Source organism: Phodopus roborovskii, unplaced genomic scaffold (genome assembly GCF_943737965.1).
Source record: "Phodopus roborovskii unplaced genomic scaffold, PHOROB, whole genome shotgun sequence".
Classification (NCBI taxonomy): domain Eukaryota; kingdom Metazoa; phylum Chordata; class Mammalia; order Rodentia; family Cricetidae; genus Phodopus; species Phodopus roborovskii.
The window spans coordinates 19699709-19723651 of NW_026126448.1; the positions used below are offsets into that span (position 1 = coordinate 19699709).

General features: G+C 52.2%; 2 protein-coding genes across 7 annotated transcripts in view; one reads left to right on the forward strand and one right to left on the reverse strand.

The window, feature by feature from the left end:
• The first annotated feature begins 4796 nt into the window (after positions 1–4796).
• Positions 4797–7950, forward strand: Tmem200b (transmembrane protein 200B). The gene is made up of 2 exons (XM_051188972.1): positions 4797–5244; positions 5700–7950. The coding sequence occupies exon 2, from the start codon at positions 5720–5722 to the stop codon at positions 6572–6574; it is 855 nt and encodes a 284-aa protein (XP_051044929.1). The 5' UTR covers positions 4797–5244; positions 5700–5719; the 3' UTR covers positions 6575–7950.
• A 1736-nt stretch (positions 7951–9686) lies between these two features.
• Epb41 (erythrocyte membrane protein band 4.1) overlaps positions 9687–23943 on the reverse strand; it is a 118246-nt gene continuing 103989 nt past the window's right edge. For 3 of the 6 annotated variants that reach the window (XM_051188970.1, XM_051188969.1, XM_051188966.1), the window contains 5 exons: positions 21307–21435; positions 13966–14067; positions 12548–12628; positions 10487–10591; positions 9687–9913 (listed from right to left, as the gene is read on the reverse strand). In XM_051188970.1, coding sequence (XP_051044927.1) covers positions 10493–10591; positions 12548–12628; positions 13966–14067; positions 21307–21435 — 411 coding nt within the window. In that variant the 3' untranslated portion in view covers positions 9687–9913; positions 10487–10492. Of the gene's footprint in view, positions 9914–10486; positions 10592–12547; positions 12629–13965; positions 14068–21306; positions 21436–22603; positions 23045–23943 lie in introns of all 6 variants that reach the window. The other 3 variants (XM_051188965.1, XM_051188964.1, XM_051188963.1) reach the window with 2 other exon arrangements.

Sequence of the window (23943 nt, forward strand, 5' to 3'; positions counted from 1 at the left end):
GGCAAATGGTGTACTGAGCATTTTTCCAGGCAGGGCTTGAGACGGAGGGCGTGGTGAGACTGCTTCTGCCTCCGTGCTGGATGGCCTTGGGTAAGTTAAATACTCTGGGCCGGTTGTCTGCGAGCTCTGCGGGAAGAGGCTCTGGACTCACAGGGACTTAAGGTTCAGACACTGTTCCCCGCTTCACCGCGGGGACAGGCTCGAACCTAGGCAGGGCAGCGTCCTCTCCCACCACATTTCACACTGGAGGCCACCTGGGTACCATCCATCTCACAACTCAAGGTCTTGACATCAGGAGGGCGACACCCATGGGGGCCTCACTGTGGCCTGCAGCCCCGCCCCTGTGAAATGAGTGTTGCAGCTGTGAAGGCAAAGGCTCACCAGGAAGCGAGCTGCTCAGGGATGAAGAGGACTTGTGAGTGGGCCTCTGTCCCCTGTGCTGATGGAAGTCACCAGAAACCTCAACAGGCCTGTTCTATCTGATAAAGGGGGACTCCTCTACAGGCCTGCCGGATGCCCAAGTGATGGCCACTCCATACAAGCCGACCAAGAAAGAATGTGTGAGCGGTGAAATGTAGCTGTCGTTGGGGGGGGGGGGTGATTCTATACTTAACCTGTTTCCCTAGGGTATCTCGGGGATTTGAGTGGCACAGCCCTCTCTGGCCTCTGAGTGCACTCCACAGCTCGCCTTAAGTTGCATGTGGCAGGGACCCGGATGGTTATCTGCTCTGACCTCCCCAGGGGAGCAGGGTAGTTTGCAAGGAGTTCACACAGAGGCCTGAGGGCGGGTGTTTCTGGCAGATAGCGAGGACACGTGGGCACCAACGAGGACAGCTGGCACACTCGGGCAGGGCTGGGGCTCGGGCGCCAGGGGGCGCCCCACTCCTCTGCTTCCCCCAGTCTGGGAGCCCACTGCCTCATTGGCAGCAAATTTGTCACCAATAGGAGTTGCCATACTACGGGGTATCTGTGGCTGACTTAGTTGTCTCTCGGAATCCATTTCCCAGCTTCCTGCGAAATCCTGGCTGTCCCCTGGGGTCCCCAACTCCTCTACTTTGTCTCTGAAGTTAGGATCCTGGGGACAAGACAGCATGCATATTTAGCCACAAAGCGATAGGCCGGCAGCCTCCCCAGTCACCCCAACAGCTGAAGGTCCTCCTGTGAAGCCCGAGAGGAAACCATCAGGCCTAGCTTTTCCCAGTCCATGCGCACAAAGTTCCTGGAACAGCTCCACAGAGATTCACAGCGGGCAGATGCCTCCACACCAGGGTGGGTGGGCGACCTGCAGCCCTATTCCTCTCCAGAGCTCAGCCTGGGCACAAAGATGCCCTGGGCCCAGGCCCAGGCAGCTACTCCCCCCAATAGGCAATTTTCTCTTGGTTTTGTTTTAGAGGTTCCTGCTGTGACCTACCAGCTGGGAGCGCACAGAGGAAGGAGGGGGAAGGAGACCTGAGGGGCACACCTGTTGTGGAGAGGATAGACTGTGGTCAGCATGTGTGTGTGGCCACGTTTCCAGCCAGCAGCCCTGCTCCAACTCCCGACAGATCAACTTCTCAAAGCCATTTGTAGCCCCTTCACTCCCAGGCTTTTGAGAAAATCTCTTCCCAGCCCTGGTCCCCTTTGGACTTCCTGGTCTACCCTCCTCCTAGTCCAAGGGAAGATGCCTGCTCTGAGCTGCTGGCCCCGTTGGAACTTTTAGGAATAAGGTGGTAACCCAGCTGAGACAACTAAGGTTTCTGAGCTTGGAGGGCTCTGCCAGCCCTCCTGCGGTCTTCAGAGCAGAGGTTACCACTTCCTGGACTAGCTGGGACTCCCCTAGGGCAGCTGCTGCCTCTGCAGCCTTAGGTGGACAAGGCTGTCCCCAGCAGGGAGCGTCTGGAAGGGCCCCCGGGCATGCTCTTCAACAGCCAGCCCAGAGAAGTGGCCAAAGGAACCCAATGGCCCTGGTGTCTCACATTACAGAGGGACTGCTGGGAAGCCCCAAAGCCCTGTGGTGGTCACGACCATGTCCTATTTTGTCTGTCCCTATTTTGTCGTGTGACCATAGGCAAGCCTGGACCCCCCCCCCCCCGAGAGGGGGTGGCTGGTTCCACACTGTAATATAGGTGACAGTCTACCTCACAGACTGCACAAAGAGCTCCAGAGCCTATTGACCTTCCACCCAAGCACTGTGTGGGAGCTGCTGCCAACACCAGGACCTTGTTCCTTCAGTGGCTCCTGAGCAAGTTCTTCTGCCTTCTCTTCTCTGGGCTTCAGAGACCCACAGTGACACAATCATTTCCCCCGGGCTATGCCAGCAGCCTGAGGTAGAGCTTCCAGGGTGGGGCTTGGTTAATCGGGGCTGCCCTCAGGATGTGACTTCACCTGTAGCCTGGATCCCTGCTTTGCCAGGCATTGGCTGGGCCACCCTGGGCAAGTCACTACCCATTTCTGGGGTCCTGCCTTCAGGAAATGGAGCCTGGGTTTGGGATTCTAGGTTCATCTTGTGAAACAGCTCACTGAACTGCTCCCAGCCCTATGTTGCCCAAGAAGGATGCAGGACAGATGCTGGCAGAGAGAACTGTGACTTCCCCAAAGATGGAGAACCACACTCAGTCCCCTGGACAGCTCTAAAGGAGCTAAGCATCTCTGGGTTAAGATCAACAGGAACAGGGAACACAGCCATCAGCTGTGTCCTCTAGAGATGGTACAGGCTTTCCTAAAGCGATGAGAAAGATTCCATCCAGGCCCTGAGCACCGTAGGGCTGTGCTTGTCTATCCACCCATCTCTTCTTTGTAACTGTGCATGCGTGTATGGGGGGGCGGGGGATGGGGGTGTTACACTCTCTCAGGATGGCCTCCAGGGGGGTGGTGGTTTCGAATTTCCAGCTTCCATCTCATCCATCCAGGGCTCCTCCTGGTCCAGAAGGGAAGGCATCCAGGTCATATAGAGGCCAGGGCAGAGCTGAATGGGATCCAGACTGCCTGGGGATTAACATTGTCCCAACACGGGCCACTGGCCAGCTTCACATCTGCAGAGACAGGATGGAACCCCCAGGCTGGGAGGTCTCTCGGCAGGAGGCCTGTGTGAGGGAATGCTTGCCGGCTGTTCCCACCCCCCCACCCCGTGTGCTGGCGTCCTTATCGCTCTGCTTCTTGAACTTTCCAAAGATCTCAGAGTTAGAGACAGGTCACCACCCGCTTCACAACTCAGCGCCTGAAGCCCATGGTCGGAGCCTGTGCTGTTTGCTGGCATGTACTTTGTGCCGGGTGTTCAACATGTGTGCTCTCCTTCCTACTGGGCAAACACCCCGTGGTGTTACCTCTGTTCTTACAAAGATGGGGAACCGGAGCTGCAGAGAGCTTAGGTGTTCTTTCTCTCCCCCCCCCTCCCCCAGAGCCACGGCCCAGCCTGGAGAACAGGAGGGGAGTGGGGGAAGACACAGGCCTCACACATGTGCCTTCAGCATGGAGAGGGCCAGCTGGGACACACATTCCCCTGAACACAAGGCTCCAGCAAGGAGAAGAGCACAGCCTCGCCTGTCGAACCTCAATGCCGAAAGGACCCAGGAAACAGATATCCACTCCCAAGAGCACTCTCGCTTACCTGTGTGCAGAGAGACAGCCAAGGAGGGAAGCCCTGGCCAGGGACGGAAGCCCAGAGCTCTGGAGGGGCGTGAGGTGGAAGGGGGAATCGGTGTTCCTGATAGAAAAGGAACTGCCTGAACCCTAGGGCCAGAGCTCAGAGGGGCTGGGTCCTAAGAAGATTCAGCCACACTGGCCAGGTCAAACATTAAGGATTGACACCGTTTGGCCAGCACCAGGGAGCGGTAGAGGGATTCAGCAAGGATGCTGAGCGCAAGGAAGCTCGGTGCAAACCAGTGGGGGGGGGGGGGGGGAGGCGGGCAGGCTGTGGCCAGACCACCGGGACTCTAAGGGATGGAAAGGCCCGGAGAAGGCAGTGGCTACGCGGGAGGGAGAACCAGGCTGACTAGATGAGATAAAACAGGGACAGCGCTAGGTCCAGGACAGCAGCAGTGTGGAATTAGGAGCCTGACAGGAGTGTGCTCTGGTGAGTGAGGCCTTCGCGGATGGAGGTTCGGGTTCAGGAACCGAGCAGAACGCCCAGGCAGCTGAGAGCGAAGCTGGGCTTGTGGCCCAGACACCCCAGGAGGACAGAAGGACCAGGGGAGGCAGGGAAGTCACACACAGGCCCAGCGAGTGAGTACGGAGCTGGGGTCAGCACGGACAGACGCTTCCGAAGTTAGCCAGAGAGAAGAGGGAGCAGGAGGGCGCCGCCTCCAGATCGCCTCGGGAGGCTCTGCGACCGGAGGATGCCGGTCTCCGCGGGCAGAGGGGCGCGGGCCGCGCGCAGCCGGCTCTCATTAGCGCGGGCCGCGGGCTAATCAATCCCAGGCGGGGGCTCCCGGGCCGAGTCCGCATCATGGAAACTGGCCGCGCGCCCGGCGGAGCGAACGAGGCCGTCGGCGGGGCCGGGCCGGGCGGGCGCCTCTCCGTCGAGGGCGCGGGCGGAGGCGGGTCGCAGGGCCCGGGGCGGGGCTCAGCCACCCCGCGTCCTTCCTGGAGCCGACGGGGGGTCGCGGGGGTCGTGGCCGGGCCTGCAGGGCCCCGGACGGGGTCGATCCAGGCTAGGCCCGGGCTAGGCCGCTTCTCTCCGGGACCCCGGGGTCGTCTCTGGCTGAGAGCGGACGCCCCGATCCCCGCTGCCCGCGACCTCCCGGTGCCCGGGCCAGGGCGAGAGGCCTCCTGGAGCGGCTCCAGCCTGCGGCCCCGACCCCGGGGCGGTGCAGCTCTGGCCCGGACGCGGCCCACGGAGGCCTCTGGCGGAGGAGGCTGGAAAAGAGGCCAGGCGGCGGGAAAGGGGGATGATTCATCCCCGGGAGCCCGAATCGGAAACACCGCAATCTGGGAACAGCCTTGCCTGGGCCGACGAGAGATCCGGGAGGACAGCCCGTCCGGGGAGGATCTGCGTCCGGCACTGGCAGTCCCCTGCCTCCAGCCCTGGTTCTAGCCCGGCCGTGGGGGGGAGGGGGAGGCCTCTTCTGGAGGAGTGGAAAAGAATCCTGGACAAAGTCGGTCGCTGCCTCCTCTGCTCTGACTGGCTGGTCTCGGCCAGAGCGGTCTTCCCAGAGTCTAGCTCAAGTCTCTCCTGCTGCAGCTCCAGTGCTAGCTGAGGAAGCCTGCAAGGAGGGGGCGAGCGAGGAGAAGCCGGAGTCAGAGACACCCCCGGCGGCCCTCGCTGCGGTACGTAAAGCGCAGTAGGGGGGAGGTGGGGCGGGCGCGCAAGACCGGCAGCCGCGGGGCGGTCCGAGCGCCCCCTCCCCTGGTCACTTCGGGGCGGCCACGTGCGGGGGTGGGGTCCAGCCCGGGAGGTACTTACCCCGGCCGCGGTTTCGGGAGGAAAAGGGGTGCTCGCGCGGGCGGCTGGGACGCACGCAGGCTGCAGGGGCCCCGCAGCCCCGGCTGCACCCGAGCCCCGCAGCCCCCTCCCTGCGCTCCGCCCGCCGGCCCGGCCAACGCTGGCTCCCAGCTCCGCTGCGGAAAACCCAAGCGGGGGCGGCTCCCTGCCTTGCGGCCGCGGGAAAATCCGGGGGTGGCCGCCAGGGATCTCCGAGCGGCCGGCCGAGGCGGCCCCGCGCGTCCCTCCCCCGGAGCCCGGCCCGTCGGGTCAGTGTCAGCCTCACCGCTTGTCCCCGCAGAGCACCCGGACGAGCGCGGGATGACGGCCGGGAGCCCCGGAGACGGCAGTGCGCGCAGGAGCCCCGAGGGCCGCGTCTCCCGCCTGGGCCGGCGCCTGGGCCGGCGCCGGAGACCGCGCTCCCCGCCAGAGCCGCTGCGGGTGCGGGCACGGCTGCGGCTGCGCTCGCCGTCGGGGGCGTTCGCGGCGCTGGGCGCGCTCGTGGTGCTGGTGGGCATGGGCATCGCCGTGGCGGGCTACTGGCCGGGCCGCGCCGCCCACGCCCACGTCCCGAGGACCGGCCGCGCGCACGGGCCTCACGAGCGCCTGCGGCTGCTGGGGCCGGTAATCATGGGCGTCGGCCTGTTCGTGTTCATCTGTGCCAACACTCTGCTCTACGAGAACAGGGACCTGGAGACGCGGCGGCTCCGCCGGGGCGTGCTGAGGGCACAAGCGCTGCGGCCACCCGACGGCCCCAGCTGGGATGCACTGCTGCCCAGTCCGGCGCATGGGTCCCCGGGCACCGTCGCGGAGCCCGAGACTTGGGACTTGGCCCCGAGGCGGGGTCCCTCGCCAGTGCCGTCGGTGCGCAGCCTGCGGTCTGAGCCTGCCAATCCTCGCTCGGGGTTGCCCGCGCTGCTCCACAGCTACCCGTTGAAGGGTCCGGGACTACCACCACCCTGGGGTCCCCGGACTCAGACTGGCCACGTGATCATCACGGTGCAGCCCTCTGGTTCCTGCATTGAGCACTCCAAGTCTCTGGACCTGGGCCTGGGGGAGCTCCTCCTAGGGGCCCCAGCAGCTCGGGACTGTGCCCACCGAAGTTGGCCACGGCTGGACAGACTTAGTCTGGGAGGCTATGCCAAATTAGAAGGGGACTTGGGGAGCCGAGTCTGAGGGGCAGGGGATAACCTGCTATATGAGGCTAACATCGTGGACCATGGACCAGGACAACAGAAGTCCAGCGTCCACTGGCTGCTTCTGTCACTTCTGAGGCTAGGATGGATGCTGTGGTGCCAGCAGCCACTCAGGCTCCTGACCTGCATGCATAGAGCAGTGCCAGCTGCACCGGGCTAGCCTCAGGGCATGTGTTAATGTGGACACCAGCATGATTCAGCCTCAGGAATTTCTTCAGCCCATGTGGCCTTAGCCCGGACAGGTACCCGAGGGGCTGCAGGCTAGGCCAAGAGCATCCAGAGATGCGCCGGTACCTTGGCAAACTCAACAGTGGTAGGTTGGGCTGCCTCAGGCTGGGACAGGCTCCCTCCAAGGTGGCAGTGGTGATGGAGGTGGGACCTGCCCGGGGAAGGTGGGCAGTGACGTGGAATGGAGACCCTCTGCGGCTGTGTGGGGCAGCGACTGCACCTCTCACTGCTACCACTTCAGGCCCATTCTTCCTCGAGCCATGTGGGCTGTCCCAGTCTGGCTAACCGCTGCCAGTGCCCGGCCCCTGGGCTCACTGCTCCCGGGAGACAGGTCCGGCTCACTTTTTCTGGCCCGTGTGGCAAGCCTGCCCCAGTTGGCAGAGGGCGTCTGCCAGTTCTCAGCAATTCCCTCCACAGCCCGGAGCTGCACTCTGGCCAGTGTGGGGGGCTGACTGTACACGGCAGCTCCCCTTCACCTTTCCCGGCCCACGTACCCCCGGCCCCCCCCCACGCTTTTGTAAGAAGAAATTTTAAAGTGGATCAATCCTCACAGTCAGGTCTTTTTTTTTTTTTTTTTTTCATGTTTATTGAAAAATGCCATACAAGAAGCAAGACCAAACACTTAACCTAAAACACTACAGCCACACCTGTCACTGGGAAAGCCGCAGACAGCAGGCCTGATTACTGCCTATCTATCTCACCGAAGGGTTTTCAGTTGGACTCTGCTGCCATAGTTCCTATTTTGTCAAATGTAAACAACTACTTGATATGATTCATAATTTTTAAAAAATTTACAAAGCTCCTTCATTTTTGTCATCAAAATAATAGATCTAAGAGAGATTTGTAAAAACAACCAGCCCAGGGCTTCTATTTCCCATGAGCATTGGGGGCGCTGGCTAGGCCAGAACTCCAGCTCCATTTCTTAAGGTGGGCCACAGCCCCCCAACCCCAGCTGCTCAGCATCCCCCAGAATACACTGCTGGCCTGAGGGAGGGTCCCTGGGGTTAGCCTCCTTGGGCCCTCAGCTTAGGAATATAGGGCTTGCTTTGTGGGTGGGTGGAAGAGATCTCATTGGTTTGAAGGAAATCTACTTCTGAAGTAAAAATAAAACTGCAGTTGGGTTTGTTACTGTGGTGTGCCTGAGTCACTTTGGGAAAATTCCTGCCAATCCCTGACCCTGGAGATGGGCCTCTCCTCCCCCCTCATTACTTCTACCTGGACAGAGTTTGTTCTTCACACCAACTGCAGAAAGAAAGAAAAAAAGCCAAACAATTACCATATCCCAAGGTCTGTTGCCAGAGCCAGCAAAGGAGGGGGAGGAGGTCTGGAGGGATGTCAGAAGTCTGGTCTCATTTCCAGACAAAGGCAGCAGAGAGGAGCAGGGGTCAGGTACCCAGGTGTGAGGTCCTGATGGGGGATAGTGCTGAGCCCAGTGCCCCTCTCCTCCTGGGTCTCAGAGCTGGAGCCTATGCTAACTCCACTCCCTAGCACATCCAACCCTGTATCAGTCTGCCAGTTTGCTTCTGGGAGTGGAACCCAAGCCTGTCTGTATCCCTTAAAGCAAGCTGCCGTTGGTAACGGTCTCATGGGAGCTAAAAAAAAAAAATACACACTCAAAACCAGTTCAAAGTTGCTGAGTTCGTCTAAAGCACATCCAGCCAGGAGGCCAGAGACTGCTGTGGCTTCCTTCCTTACGCTTGCTCACTGCTCTTCAGCCCTCAGCCACAGCTGCCAGAGACCCGCTGTCAACCCTCATGAGGTTCATTTCTAGCCTAGAATTAGGAATCTAAGAAGCTTCCAGGCAAATCTGTTTGTACAAAGTAAGCTGGAGGATTTCTCAGGCCCTATTGGGGGGGGGGTGAGTCCAAATTCTCACCACCAATTGGGGACATCAGGCTCCCTTTTCAAAACCAGTATTAAAAAAAAAAAAGGAAACTAAATCCAAAACCCACAATAAAGTTCCCCAAACCTGACAGCCTTCTCAGGCAAGGGGGGGGGGGTGCTGCTGAGTAGAGTTGGTTCACTCCAACCCCAGCCAGGCAGGGCTGACCACCAGGAGGTAAAATACCCTTGTTCCTGGAGGACATCCTCAGGCAGCTGCCTGTCAAGGGAAGAAAGGTCAGAACACACCCTCTTCCCTGAGCCACATGCCTTACCATGACAGGTAGGAGGAGGCCCAGTAGATGCCTCTTAGTGGGGTCCAACTGAGGTAAAGGCACCACTCCCCTGGGTGAAGTGCACTCTTGAACAAGACCTGATTTTTAAAAGCTCATTAACTTTTCTTCCCCAAACTACAGCTAAAAATGTTCCACTGGCACTTTTAGCCAAAAGTGCCTAATTTTCCATGAGTTTTAGTCTCCTGAGATGGGAGCTGGGGAACACTTGGCGAAGCTGCTGCTTCTGATGAGGGTCTGATGAGGGCAGGCCAGCTGAGGAGGTGAAGGCCACAGATGCATTCAAATGTTCACAGTATTAGCTCTACCCGAAGCAACTGATGTCTCTGACCTAAAGCTCCAAACACAAAAGGGGTGGGGGAGGTGTGACAGCACATGCTCAGCTGAGGTCTCCGCAAATGCCCTGCAAAGGGATGTCATGTCTCTGGGGTCTCTGACCCAGGTATATGTCCTGACTGACATTCACTGGTACATGAAGTTTCTGTGTCATCCAGAGGGTGTGAAGCTGGAGGAGGAGCAGGAGGTCCCACGAGCTGGCTCTGGCCTCTAACGGCTGACAGGTTCTCTGGAGGGTTTTGGAGAAGTCTATGGATCCTGTCAGGGTCTAAGTTGGAATTGAGTGAGGAGAGGCAAGGCTGAGTGAGGTGTTACAAACTACCCCATTTAAAAAAAAAAAAAAAAAAAAAAAAAGTCTTAAAAACAGTTCATAGACTGAAAAGTTGACAATTTCTGTATCACAATATAGAAAGCATCTGTGGCATCTAGAAGAGTCTCAATATAAATTCCAAATAGAAAATGAAGTTGGTTTTCTGTGGTGTGGAACAGTCTTGAAAGTCTGAAGTCTGACTGTTGCAGGCTGGTTTCTTTACGATATGCTGGTTTCTCTGGGGTGGGGGAGGGTGGGGATGGGGCTGTCCCTAGAGGAAAAAAAGCACGAGTTTGAACCCCAAAAGGAGAAAGCATCCAGTACCAGCAGCAGCAGACTCTTCTGGCTGTGATGTGGTGATCTGCACTGGCCGTCCTGCCCAGCGTTTGCTTTAGGCATTCATCTTTCTGGGTTCCCGCATGCCCAGCTATCTAGCCTGGCCCCAGGGCTCTAGACTTCTCAACCCCCTATGTGTCCTTCCGGAAGCCTTGCCTTGTTCTTCACAGCTTTGCTCTCTAGCCCTCCCAGGTTCTAGCCCACAGATCCTGGAGTTGCCAAGGGCAAATAAACAAGGTAGAGGATAGCAGGGGACTTCAGAAGCAGGTGACAGTTCAGTTCAGACCCAAGTTTGAGGTAACCCCCACTCCACCCAGGGATGCTGCCACATTAAGGCAGGAGGACACATACACCTGGCCACGCAGTTAACAACAGCCTCTCCCTTTACTTTATTGAGTTCCAGTGTGGACATCCCTTGGGGTCAGGGGCTCCCCAAGTGTCAGGACTTCCTGAGACCTCTCTCTGACTGAGATGACAGCATCCCCCATCCCAGCACAAACACCCTTACCTGAGCTCACTCCTCAGAGATCTCGGTCTCTTGGTGGACGACCACCTTGGTCACTGACATGTCTGGGTGCTGTTCCTTGGCCTCCTTGATGGCTTGTACAAGGACCTATGAAAGACAGAGACAAAGCTGGTCAGGCAAAGAGCAACCCAGTTGGTGAAGGAAGCCTGGGGCATTTCTGTGATGATGGCGGCGACAGCATGGCACACCGCACAGCCCAAGTAGATCGGCACCTTTCTCTGCCCTGCCCTGCCCTGTCCTGTGCTGCAGAGGGAGGCTACTAGACTCAGAGTACAAAGGCAGGGAAGGGTAGAGGTTTTCTTCAGAGAAACAGGCAACCTCAGGAGTGAGAGGATTCGTTCAGGTGGTGAATTCAGAGCACACACCGTGTTCAGTATGGGAACAGGGAGGCCAGGCCAGGAAGATGAGGGAGCACCCAGCTTTTAAAAAGGAAGATGTGCTTTGGCAAATGTGGGAGGAAGGCAGGAAGACAGGCAGGCAGGCTGACCATGGGATGTGAGGCACTGACGTAGACATAATTTCTTTACTTAATCTTCACAACTGAGCACGTCAGGGATCTGCTGTGAGTGCCTTCCCTGCCTTTGTACAGATTTTGTGGAACTTGTCACAGCTGGGAGGCAACCTGGCTTTTAAATCTGATTCTCTCCTTTGTCACATAGTCCCTTAGTTCCCTTAGGTTCCAGCTGGAGCCCCTGGAGGAGTTCAGGTCACTGTGATAGCTGATAGCCTGTTAGAACTATTTGCCTGAAGGAACCTAAGGACACTCTCCAGCCAATCAATGGGGGTAGACCACAACTTCTGTCATCTAGATTTCCACAAAATCTGCTTTCTCTGCTGGCCCCTGTTCCTCTTCCCTGGCCCAGCTGCTCCGCTCTGGGCCCAGCTCAAGCCCTCTCCCTGGGGGCTCCGCCCCCTCTAAGAAAGCCTGGTCTACGCTGCTTTTCTCATAGTCCTTCCTAAACTATATCACACCTCCTCCCTCCCAGAGCCTTCGGTTCCTGGAAGAAACAAGGGTCCCTGGAGCTCTCTCTGTGCCATTGAGTATCACTACATCAACTCTGACCCAGGGGATCTTCATTTTATAAGGTAAAGGCACAGCTCAAAGTTGCTAAAGGGTGTGCACAACAGCAAAGGGCAGAGTTAAGATTCAGGCCTGCTCCACTCCAAATACCTTCTATCCACAGCTTCTGCTGTCAGAGAGCACAGGTAACACATAGCAGGGCTCAAATCCTAAGCTTCGGGCTGGCAGCAGGAAGGACCCACTGAGCACAGCATCCAGGCCACAGGGCCCTACTTGGGCTTCTGGCCTTGTCTCTGGGAGTCTGAGCACAATATGCACAGCACTGAGTCCCAGCCCTGCAGCCCCTCTTGCTGCTCTTTGAGCACTCCAACAGAGGCCAGCGCTGCTCGCTTGGACAGGTCTGCCCCTCCCCCTCAACAGCTTCACTGTCCTAACAGCACCCAGAAGAGAATTGGGGACATTACATCTGACCTTATTATTTGCTAATTGCTTGTAGCACACAATTAGCATCTAATTAACATAGAATTTTAGCACCCAGAAAGGCCAAGAATTATCTAGATCAACCCACTCTCTTTTAGAGAGAAAAACATCAGATGTAAAGTGATCTACCCAAGGTCACACAGCACGCTGGTGCCAGATCCAGGATACAGAATGAGTTCCACATCTCCTGGTGTCTTACCCATCTGCTGCTATCTGCTACTGTGCACTCTGGGTCAGGGACAGTGCCTCCCCTTTGTTTCTGTGTCAACACCACCCCAGCTTGGGATCCATGGACTTGGAGCCCATGTGCACCCGTCATCTCCTACACACACACACACACACACACACACACACACACACACACACACACGGTCTTACTGTGTAGCTCAGGCTGGCTGTGGTGAACTTCCTGAGTGTTGGGATTACAGGTGTGGTCACCATGCACATGCCTGCCTGTCTACCCCACAACAGCCCCTCCCAAGAGCTAAAGCAGCTGTCTGAAGATGCTGCTGTGCCCATCAAGTCCCCTGCTGCATTCTCACCTGATCGTGGTCAATATCTGCATCTCCCGTGATCACAATTCTCTTCTCGATCCGGGTCTCAGAAATCCCACCTTTTACAGTCTGTAACCAAAGGAAGAGGCCATGTGAAAGCCATGTAAGCCGGAAAGAAATGCAGGACAGCCCAGACGGTTAAAAGCTCCCTTCAAGCGTCCAGCTTGTTTGTTTGCTATCATGGGAATGTAGCTCAGGCTGAGCACCATGATGCTGGCACTAGCCAGGAGAGCCTTGTACCACATCTCAGCTTGGAAGGGCCTGCCAGCAGGAGGCCCTGGCAGGCCCACACTCCCCCACCTTGGGCTACTAGACTCTTCAGCACACAGAACAAAAAGGCACAGTTCATTATTCACTTTCTTTTTTTTTTTTTTTTTTTTTTTTTTTTTTTCCTTCTTCCCAAATACTCCCAGAAACCCAGAAGGAAGAGAAGCATCCTTTTTGTTCTTCTGTATTTTTACTTGGTTATCTTCAGCTCTAAACTGGGGCCTCCTATTTTAAAGTACTTCACATTATTAATGTCAAAAGAGTCTCAAAGAATCTCAAGTGAGGACAAATAAAGAAAGCCAAATGTAGACGAAATAGCTGGCTTGTTATCATCTGTGTCTTATGATCAAGCATGGTCAAATTTTCTTCTTTCTTTTTTCTAAGTTTCTTATCATAACTATTTGCAGGTCAGGCGTGGTGGAACACACCTGTAGTCCCAGCACTTCTGAGCGTGAGCCAGCACTTGTGAATTCCAGGTCAGCCTGGACTACATAGTGAGTTTCAGGCTAGTACAGAGTGAGATGGAGAGAGAGAGAGAGACAGACAGAGAGAGAGAGGGGGAGAGAGAGAGAGAGAAAGGAGGAGAGGGAGGGAAAGGAAGAGAGGAAGGAAGGAAGGGAAGAAGGAAAGGCATTTTTTCTAGTGCTACAGCAAACATGGACTGCCTGATTTCCAGAGGATAATTCGGATTTTTGGCATTTTGTCCCCAATGTTCCCTATAAATTGGTCCTAGTGATTTGAGCCTTTCAGGTCTAAACTATGGTTCCCACGTGTCAGGATGCAACGATGATTCTAGCTCAGAAGATATGGTTGTACCATATCAATAAGCTCTGTCCTTACCATGTAGCTGTGTGTACCTCCGTGTGCCTGTGTGCATATTGAGAATGGAGCCCACAGCTTGTGCACTGCAGGGAGGAGCTCCCCACTGAGCTATACCCCAAGCTGACATTTAGACTTTGCCCACAGCATGATGGACAGATGTGTAATGAGAATGCCTGACTATATGTGGCTTTCCCAGGTGGATTCTGGCGATGGCATCAGGTCTTTCCACCTGGGACACAGCTGAGAGCCTTAGCTCATATTGGTCTCCTCCATCTAGGGTATAGCAGACAGCTCAGCATGCCACTGGAAGCTGTTACCTTGGTAATCTGAGTGGTGGTTGTGCTGCTCGTGGTCTCAGATGTGATGGTCTGAGCAGTCAGCAAGACTCCAGGATCCAAGTCCCCATTGCTGTCCTCTGTCTGCAGAAGAAAGCACAAGTCATCAGCCTTCAGGAGGCCTTGGGGTGAGTCCCCCAGGTGCATGGATCTCCAGCTGTACACCCCACTTCAAACATCTGCTTCCCTTACAAAGACCTCTCAATGAAGAAGCAGAACCAGGCTCCTGGGAACAGGCTCCTTCTTAACAAGTTGGATGAGTGGGGCTGGAGAGAGGACTCATGGTGGCCAGGAGGAGTACTGGCTTCTCTTCCTGAGGATCTAGGTTTGATAGAGTTAGCCTTCCCTAGCAGCTCACAACCATCTGTAACTCCAATTCCAAGAGATCCAACATCCTCTTCCAACCTCCCTGGGCACCAGGCACACATGTGGTACACAGACATACATGCAGACAAAACACCCATACACATTAAACATAAAAGTTGAAGCTAGGTATAATGGCATACACCTTTAATCCCAGCACTCAGGAGGTAGATGGACCTTTGTGAATCTGAGACTGGCCTGGTCTACAGAGAGTTCTAAGATAGCCAGAACTATATAGTAAGACCCTGTCTCAAAAAGTTGAATGAAAATAGGTGTGGTGACACACACCTTTGATGCCAGCACTTGGGAGGCAGAGGCAGGCAGATTGCTGAGTTTGAGGCCAGCCTGGTCTATAATTTCTAGGATATCCAGGGCTATCCAGTGCAACCCTGTGCCCTCCCCCTTCCCAAATGCTGAGGAATACAAGTTCCTCAGCACTAGGTCAGTAACTGCAGTGGGTCTGAAAGAGGCAGGAGTGTGGTACAGCTAGAAGCTCCAAGCTACACAGGGGCAACATCCCACTGTTCACAGAGGGCCATGGAAACACCTTTAGTAAAGCCATGCTATGAAAGCCACAGAAGGGACAGAACTGTCTGAACTCCCAGGGCCACTGTGTTCTGACCACACCTGGTGCTCTTTACACACACTCATGCAGGAGAGGCATGGGCTTCTGGAAGCTGAGGACCGAGTGACCTACATCACAGAGTGAGACAGGAAAGCCTGTTTAAAGGGCAAGAGTCTCAGACTAGCTGCTGTGGAGATAGTTCTACCTCCAACAACAGCCAGGAACTGAGCAAATGAGGCAGAAAGTGTCACTCATGAGAAAGAAGGACACATGCACAATAGACTTTAGTGACATCCCTGACAGCAAGCTATTATTGCCAGGGCTCCTCCTGTTGGAAGGGGCTCAAATTATTTTAAATGCCAGATTACACAACTAATCTACATAGGAATCAAACAAGGACTGAGGCTGCTCATTATGATTAGCAAGGAGCTAAAGAGATGTGACAGGGACCAGTGACAAATGTTATGAAAGGTATGTAGGCAGCTAGAGACACACAGGCTTCCACGACCAAGATAGAAGAAAACTGGACGAAGACAGAGTTTACCTAAGGCAAGTGCTTCCTAGAGCAGACTGGAAGCACTGGGCACCAATACCAGGGGCTAAGAGAACTGAAACTATTTTCGTAAAGGTGCTGCACCATATGTAAGTCACCAGAATAAGCAGGAGCTGTCAATTTCATTTTAAAAGGGCATGGTGCTGCTCAGACTGGCCTCCAATTCCAAGGCTCATGTAATTCTCCTGCCTCAACTCTTGAGTAATTGAGACCATACGTATGGATACTGTGACTGTCTTTATTTGTGAGCAGGAACACACTTCATCCAGATGAACAAACTCTGAGATACTGGGGGTAGGGGAGGATTAGGCTGAGTTCCCTCCACCAGAGGGAATGTGACCGAGAGACCAGGAGTCCCAAGCACACTCCCTCATACCAGTGCACTGTTAGCTAGCCCACTAATATTTTCTCCTGCCCAGACTATTACTCTATGGAAGACTTAGACCCTACACATACTTTTTGCACTCCTCCTACGTGTCAAGCACAACATCTCAACACCTGAGTTAGAGACTCTTATATCCTCTTTGCGTTTGGGAAAACTGGGCTCTCAGGGAGGTTAAATTGCCTAAGGTTCTGTGGTTGATAGGTATTCAAATGTCACAGAATGGGAAAGAAACTAATGTTGGAAGACTAGAATTTAGGATTTGGCACAGTCGGTATCCAGCCGTGGCTTCAAGCTGGCTTCAAGCTGCCCATGTAGCCATGGCTAGACTTGAACTCATGGTTCTCTTGCCTCTGCTTCCCCACTTCTCTCTAGCTGGCTTCAAGTTCCCTTATGTAGCTGAGGATGGCCTTGAACCCCTCCAATCCTCCTGCCTCCACTTCTCATGTGCTTGGATTTTAGGCATGCACCACCACTCATATCATTTCTAGAAGGTGGCCCTGCCCACACATAGCATTGTGAATATCAAAACAAATTGAACAAGTGGGCATGCTTTGTAAACTGCTGCAAGGGGTTGGCAGGGGTGGTGCATGCCTTTAATCCCAGGCAGAGGCAGGCAGATCTCTGTGAACGGGGACTACACCGTGAGATGCTGTCTCAAAAACAAACAACATAAAAAACAACCAGAGGCTATAAATTTTCACAACAGGGAGGCTGACCCCAATCTCAGAGCTAAGCCTGTGACTGTTCCCACCTGCTGCCCACCCCATACTCTGTTCTTTGTCCCTGAGGGTGGAAGACAGAGGCACTATCATGGCCGTCCACTTCCATTTATCCACCCCCCTCAGGGAGTCTCCTTTCCTTCACCCTCTTACCAATGCTTCCTTAAAGACATCACGACACTGACAGTTACCAATAAACATCTGCTTACCCTGGAACCCAGGTGTTTATTCAAGTAACACATACATGGGGACGTGCAAGTGAATGTTCACCGCAGTACTAGTCCAGTTTGCCTAACATTGGAAAGAGCTCAGCTGTCCATCAAAAAGTGAAGAGATAAAAAATTGTGACTTAGGGGCCTGGGAGATAACTTAGCGTTTGCCATGAAACTTAAGACACAGGTTCTTATCCCAAGTAAATGCTGAGTGGGTGTGAAAGCCCACCTGTAAGAAAACAAAAGATGGTAAGACCAGTAAGCGTGGTGTAGTGGCCCTTGACTGTAATACGAGCACTTGGGAGGATGATGACGCTAGCCACAGTATACGTTATCTGGTGTGGTGGTCTGAAACAAAATGGCCCCCAAAGGGAGTGGCATTATTAGTGGGTGTGGCCTTGCTGGAGGAAGTGTGTCGCTGTGCAAGCAGGCTTTGAGGTCTCTTTTTCTCAAGCTTCGCTCAGTGTGACACAGTCTACTTCCTGATGTCTTCATATCAACATATAGCAGCTCCTTTTTCAGCCCCACGTCTACCAGCATGCTGCCATGCTCCCTGCCATGATGATAATGAACTGAACCTCTGAAACTTAAGCTGACACTGCAATTAAATGTTTTCCTTTATAAGAGTTTCCATAGTCATGATGTCTGTTCACAGCAATAGAAATCCTAACTAAAACACTTGGGAAGCTGTGTGTGTGTGTGTGTGTGTGTGTGTGTGTGTGTGTGAGAGAGAGAGAGAGAGAGAGAGAGAGACAGAGAGAGAGAGACAGAGAGAGATACAGAGAGAGACAAAGAGAGAGACAGAGAGAGAAAAAGAAAGAGAATGTGAATATATTTCTGGCCCTCCTGTTTCCACCTCTCAACATCATGCCTGGTTTATAAGGTTCTGATGGTTGAACCCAGGCCTTTGTGTATACTAGGCAAGTACTCTGTTGAAAGAGTTATACCCCAAGCCCAACACCCCTGCATTTTTTAAAAAATCCTGAGACAGGGACTCAGTTGCTCAGGTTGGCCTTGAACTCACAATTCTCAGACTTTAACCTGCTGAGTAGCTGGGATGATAGGCCTGCACTACCAGGCTTGGCTCCACTAACTTTTTAGTGTATATTCTACAAAGTTTTAAAACCTCAACATGAAGTTTAAATGGTGTGCAGTCAGCCTCCCTCCACTTCTGAGCAGTCTCATTCCAGTCTTGCTTATTTGTTGAGACAGGGTCTAAATAGTCTTGGCTGTTCTGGAACTCCCTATGTAGACCAGGCTGCCCTCAAACTCATATCGATCCACCTTCCTTAGTCTCTGAGTGCTGGAATTAAAGGTGTGTGATACCACACCTGGCCTCTATCTTATTTATTTATTTTTTTGCTTTCGAGACAGTCTCTCTGTGTAGCCCAGGCTGACGTCCAACTCACAGAGATCCTCATCTCTGCCTCCCCAGTGCTGGAACTAAGGGCCTGCGGCACCATGCCTGGCTTCTACATTTTCTTTTGAAATGGGATCTCTTACTGAACCTAGAACTCATCAATTTATATAGATAGACTGGGTGGCCAATGAGCTCTAGGGATCCTCCTGCCTCCTTCTCTCCCCCACATCCCTGCTGCACTGGGCACTGGGGATCTCTACCCAAGTCTTCATACTTGGACAGCAAGCTGTCTCCTCAGACCCTTTTTTTTTTTTTGTTTCAAGACAGGGTTTTTCTATGTAGTTTTGGAGCCTGTCCTGGAACTTGCTCAGTAGACCAGGCTGATCTTGAATTCCTGGCTCTGCCTCCCAAGTGCTGGGACTAAAGGTGTGTGCCACCACCACCGGGCTCAGACCCTTATTTTTAAATCTCCATCCAGAGAGAATATTGCTACCTAAGGCCATATCACCCATTGCTCTCACATACATGGCTACCTACACGCTCCCCTTTCTACCCACAAATAAAGATATGATTCCCATAATGTTCATTCACAAATTTCATGTAGACTAGTCCTCACCAAGAGCCACAGAGTACCTCAATAGGGGCTCCATAATTTATTTAACCATTTCCCTCAGTGAAGGCCATTTAAGTTGTTTCCATGGTGGTGACATGCAAAGATTAGTTCCTCTGAATATGCAAGTCATCTCCTTTCTCTTCCTCAGGTAATGGTATGTACAACCATGAAGCAATTTTTCTTTCCTTCCTCTTCGGTGCTTTCCCCTGCCAAGGCCTTCTTGATAGTTTTTTCTTTTCCTTCTATCTCTTTTGACTGACTGCCCCTTCTCTTCTCATTTCTGAAAGCTACACTTACTGCTGTTCTCACAATCATCTCCCCAGATCTGCCCTAGTCATAATCTTGTCTTCACGCCTGTCCCTACTTTAATACAGTCAACATGCAGCTTTAGGAGTCATTTTTAAAAGGCCGTTGCTTCAATGATGCTACTTTATCATCTACCAGTGAAAACCGTAAAGCAACTTGTCATGCAGCAAATTAAATTCCACACTGTAGATCACAAAGAGAGTGGAGGGGCGTGCACAAACCCTGACTGAACACCTGTGGAGAGGCTGGCACTTGGCAGATACCATCTCACCTACATTTCCTCAGCAGTAGTAGGTCATCCTGTCCCCAGGTAAGAGCCAGGGAATTGATAGGCTGGGGACTTGACTGAGGTTACCCATAAGTAGCTACCTGTTTTGGGGCACACAATGCTGTGTCTAACTGCAAAGCACACACTTTACCCTCCAAGCTTCCTAAGGGTGAAACATCATTCAGCTCATGGGGATGGGAAGACCAACTGAGAAGATCTTCAGTGTCCAACCAGAGCTACACGCTGCCCCTTTGCACTGGGCTCTACCAGTGAGTACACCCCCAGCTCCTTGAATTATCTGTTTACATTATTTAGGTTTCTGTATGGAACTTTCTAGTGTCTGATATTTGTTTATGTGGGTTTTCCCTTCGTTTTTCATTCCTGGTTGTTAATTTTTTTCCAGCCATGGTCTTTCAGGGTAGGCTGGGGGCTGGGAGGCCCAAATTCCCAATCAGCTAGCCTCCATTTCAAGCGTGGGAATTCTACCTGTGGGCCACCGTGTCTGGCTGTTGCTGTGCTTATTGCCAACCCTTCTCTCCTTACTAGAATGTTCCCTATAGAGGGTGGGAACCATCTATCTTTACACCACTGTAGGAGAAACTGCAGCCAGACTACCCAAGATGCAATCTTCCACCTCCCTCCCCCACTGCCTAGGCCAGCCCACATGAGCATGTGGCAGTCACTTCCTTCCTGAGCCAAACCTGCCTCTACACTCAGAGACTGCTGAAGGAGAGACACCTGACCCAGAGACACCAATGAGGGAAGGACAATGTAGCAGAGTCAGCCACCTGAGCCAATAGGACTTTAGGAGGGGTGTAAAAGGGTCTAACTTAGTAAACAAGTCTGCACACTCTGCTACATACTGACTCCCAGTGCTGAGTCTTCTCACCCCTCCCCCAAGGGGTGTTCAAGCAGCGTCACCTCCAACACAGCACTTTGATTTAACACAGAAAAGCTGGATAAACATGTTGTAGAGGATTAAATATTTGCCATCTGTGACTAATTAAAGAGAGAGAATTCGACAGAATGCAACTCTAACAAATCAAATTACCAAAAATGATGAACTTTCACTGTAATTAGGAAGTGGAAGACTTAAAAACTTCTGAACCCTCCCAATAATAGCACGACATAGATACTAACATCACAGGCAGGGCTGGTCAGGGCTTAATGACTTGTCCAAGTTAGGAAACAGAGGCGCAGAGCCAGTGCTCACGGTTATCTGCCGCAGGGCACACACTCGTCATCACACTGGAATAACTTTCCCAAATGACTAGGGTGGAAGGACATCAGACCTATGGCAATTTCACTTGCTCTTTGGTGTTGGGGAGTAAACTGGGGTTGCACACATGTCAAGTACAATGTTCTTCCACGGAGTTAAACACTCAGCCTTGACAGTTTGCATTTATTTCCTCTTTAAGACAAATTATTTTGAGAAAGGGTCTCATTAGCCCAGCCTAGCCTCATACTTATATAACTTCGAATGGCCCTAAACTCCTGATCCTTCTGTTTCTACATCCAACGTACTGGCATCACAGGTATGTACCTGCCACACCCAGTTTTAGTTTAACCTTTGTATATGTGTGTGCGCACATACAGGTGCAGCTGCACTTGTGTAGAGGTCAGAGGACGACAACAGGTCTCAGTCCTCAGGTACTCGGGCCCTCAAGCTTCCATCAGAAGAATCTGAAGCCCTTGTGCGTGTGACACAGTGCTTTACCAACTGAATCATCTTCCCAGCCCAAAGCAGACCCAACTTTATGTGTGGTCTTCATGCAAGGTGAGTACACTTATCAACTGAGCTGCCCGGATTCCCAGCCTTCAGCCCCGCTCACTGGGACATCCTCACTTAAGTCAGCAATCTTCAAAGAACTGTCCTAGAAAGCCTGATGTTACTCGCAGTAAGTGACTAGAACCTGAAGGAAGAAACCATTGATTTACTGTCTTCCGAGTGTCTTTGTCCTGGAGCATCAGTGTCTTACCTGGGCAGCCTCGTAGGTGATGGTCTTGGTCTCAGTGTGGACAATAGGGACATCTTTGGTTGGGATTTCACTTTTCACAGCATTGGCAGTATCTGAGATGGTGACAGTCTGAGTCTTTACCAAAGGAGGCTGCAGACAGTAAAGAAACAGAGTTGGCCAAACCTTCCTGCAGGCTGTAGGGAACTGAACCTCTGACACTGATCTGATCAAAGCGTTAGCTTGAGTCAAGCAAAGGTTAGAATCACTCTCCGAAGACACGATTCCCAAGAAGCCATGACAAGGTGTCACATCTTGAGAAGGGTATTAAAAAGCAGCATTACTGTAATTACTTTCATAAGCTTAATGGAAAATTATAACACCAGACAGTTTATGACCGGTGATATAAAACACTTTAGATCGACCTTCAGAATTTGAATATAAAATTATCTGCCAAGTAGAAATCACTTTCATTCGTCCTTGTGACTGTACATCATAATTAAGAAAACCAGGCACATTTCCCCTCTAAGTACAAAAGTACATGAAGCAGCAGAGGCCCTGGAACACATTTCCTTGGAATTCATTAACTTCTTTCAAATCAATGTCAGACATTCACTTTGGATTTACTGAGAAGATGTAGTATTTGGAAGACGAGAAAGAAGAAATAATCAGTTCTCCCACCACCTGGTGATTAATTTCAGAATTCCAAAAGAATGGACATTAGTGGAACGGCACAGGCCTTCTTGTCTTTTCTGTTCACCTTTCCCAGGATATCAATCACCCGGAAACTACCATTTGATTGCGATAGGTTAAGTGGCCATTCACCTCCATACAGAAGTTAGTGCCCAGATCACAGAATCCCCGATTGGGGGAGCAGTGGGGGTGGCGGGCTGCACAGTCTAGCAGTATAAATCTTCATTTAAAAATCGAATGTTAGTGAGGAGCACTGGGAAATCTCTGAGCATGCTCTCAGAGCCTTGAAGCCTCTTTCCCACAGGAGTCTCTGTAATTCATCTTTTGCCATAGCTCGTCCTTGCAAAAGGAAAGAGGAGCATACTTACACCAGCTCCACGAAGGTAAGTAGCTGGAGTTTACTCCTGAGAGTTTTGTTAAGTCATCAGAAGAAAAAACATGTCTAGTCCGAGTTAGTTCCTCTGACTGAGTTCTTTACAGCATCCAAGACTCCATTCACTTTTAGCTGTGACGCCAAGAACAGAAGAGGCCATACCCTTTACCACCACCACCACCACTTCCTCCACAGACCAGATTCTGGCCCTCTCCCAAAGTGGCATTAGACCTTCACGGTCAGATCAGGTACTACCTGGAAACTTCGAATGAGGGTGGGGAACTGGTGACCCATACGAGGGTCAAGAAAGGGTCCACTCAGGGTCTCAAGGGTCTCTGCTGGTTCTTCACTACTGTCTGCCTTTTTTCCACCATGCTGCGGCTGGCAGGAAGCTGGAGTTACTGAGAAATTTAAGGTACTGGTCTGTTCCTCCACTCCTAAACATTCCTCACTTGGGCCCGTTGGCATCTCCTTAGCATCAATATAGCCAGCTGCCCCCTGCTCCTTCTCTTCTGCCTCCTCGCTGTTTATGGAGAGGGAGCCAGAACCAAAGCTCTGTGGAGACACCGGTGGGGTGGTCATCAGGCTCTGACTAGGAACTACTGACTGCTTGGGGCACTCCCATTCAGAGGCAGGGTAGGTGGGCGGCCCTTTTGTCACGATAGCCACCTCCTCTGTGCGAATGCCATTTGCACTCTACAAATGAATGAACACACACAAAAGCGAGATTGTGAGCAAGTGGGAAAATAAAAGTGAAACTCTGAGAATCAGCAATTATTTTTAAGAGGTCTCAGACATAATAATGTTATTATTACCAAGACACTTAGCTCCAAAGATGCTCAGAAGAATTTCTATTCATCAGTAGCAATCAGTATCAACTGCTAGTCATCAATATCCAGTGTCAATCATCCACCCAGCTGCCTACCATCTGTCTATCTATCTAATTATATTTAAAAATCACTGAGCTTTTCTTCTCCCGTGAACCAACCCATGTTATGATGAATATAAACTAACGCCCTTTAAGGCCCAGGACTCTGCATCCACTTCATTCCCGAATCGTCTTCAAATGAGCAACTGAAGAGCATCTGGAACAGGTACAAGCTGAATCAGATGAGGACATCTTTCATTAGTATTATATAGGGCATGCAAAAGAACTGAGAGACTGGGGAATTTAGGTCTATAGATGAGACACAAAATATTTTGGCTAATAACATATATATTTCCTCATATTTAAAATGTACTAACATGTAGCTGGGTTGAGGTCTTAGGATCAAATTCAATAACATCTATGAAAACACTCTGCAATTCTAAGGTAACAATCCACTTCACATAATTCATCCAATCAGCAGGGCAGCTACAATGTGCTAGGTGTAGAGGACACAGAGCAGATATGTATTCTCAAGCTGTTCACCCATCCCAACCCTGGGAAGGAGTAAGCCTATTCACATGCAGAGGGTTAGCAAAACTTCTTCACATAATTTCTCTACTACTGGAAGGCTGGATGATTATGACAACTGAACAATGGTCAACTTTGCTGTTGTTGTTTGTTTTTAAACAGCATCACTCTGTATTCCTTGCTGGCCATGAATTAGTGG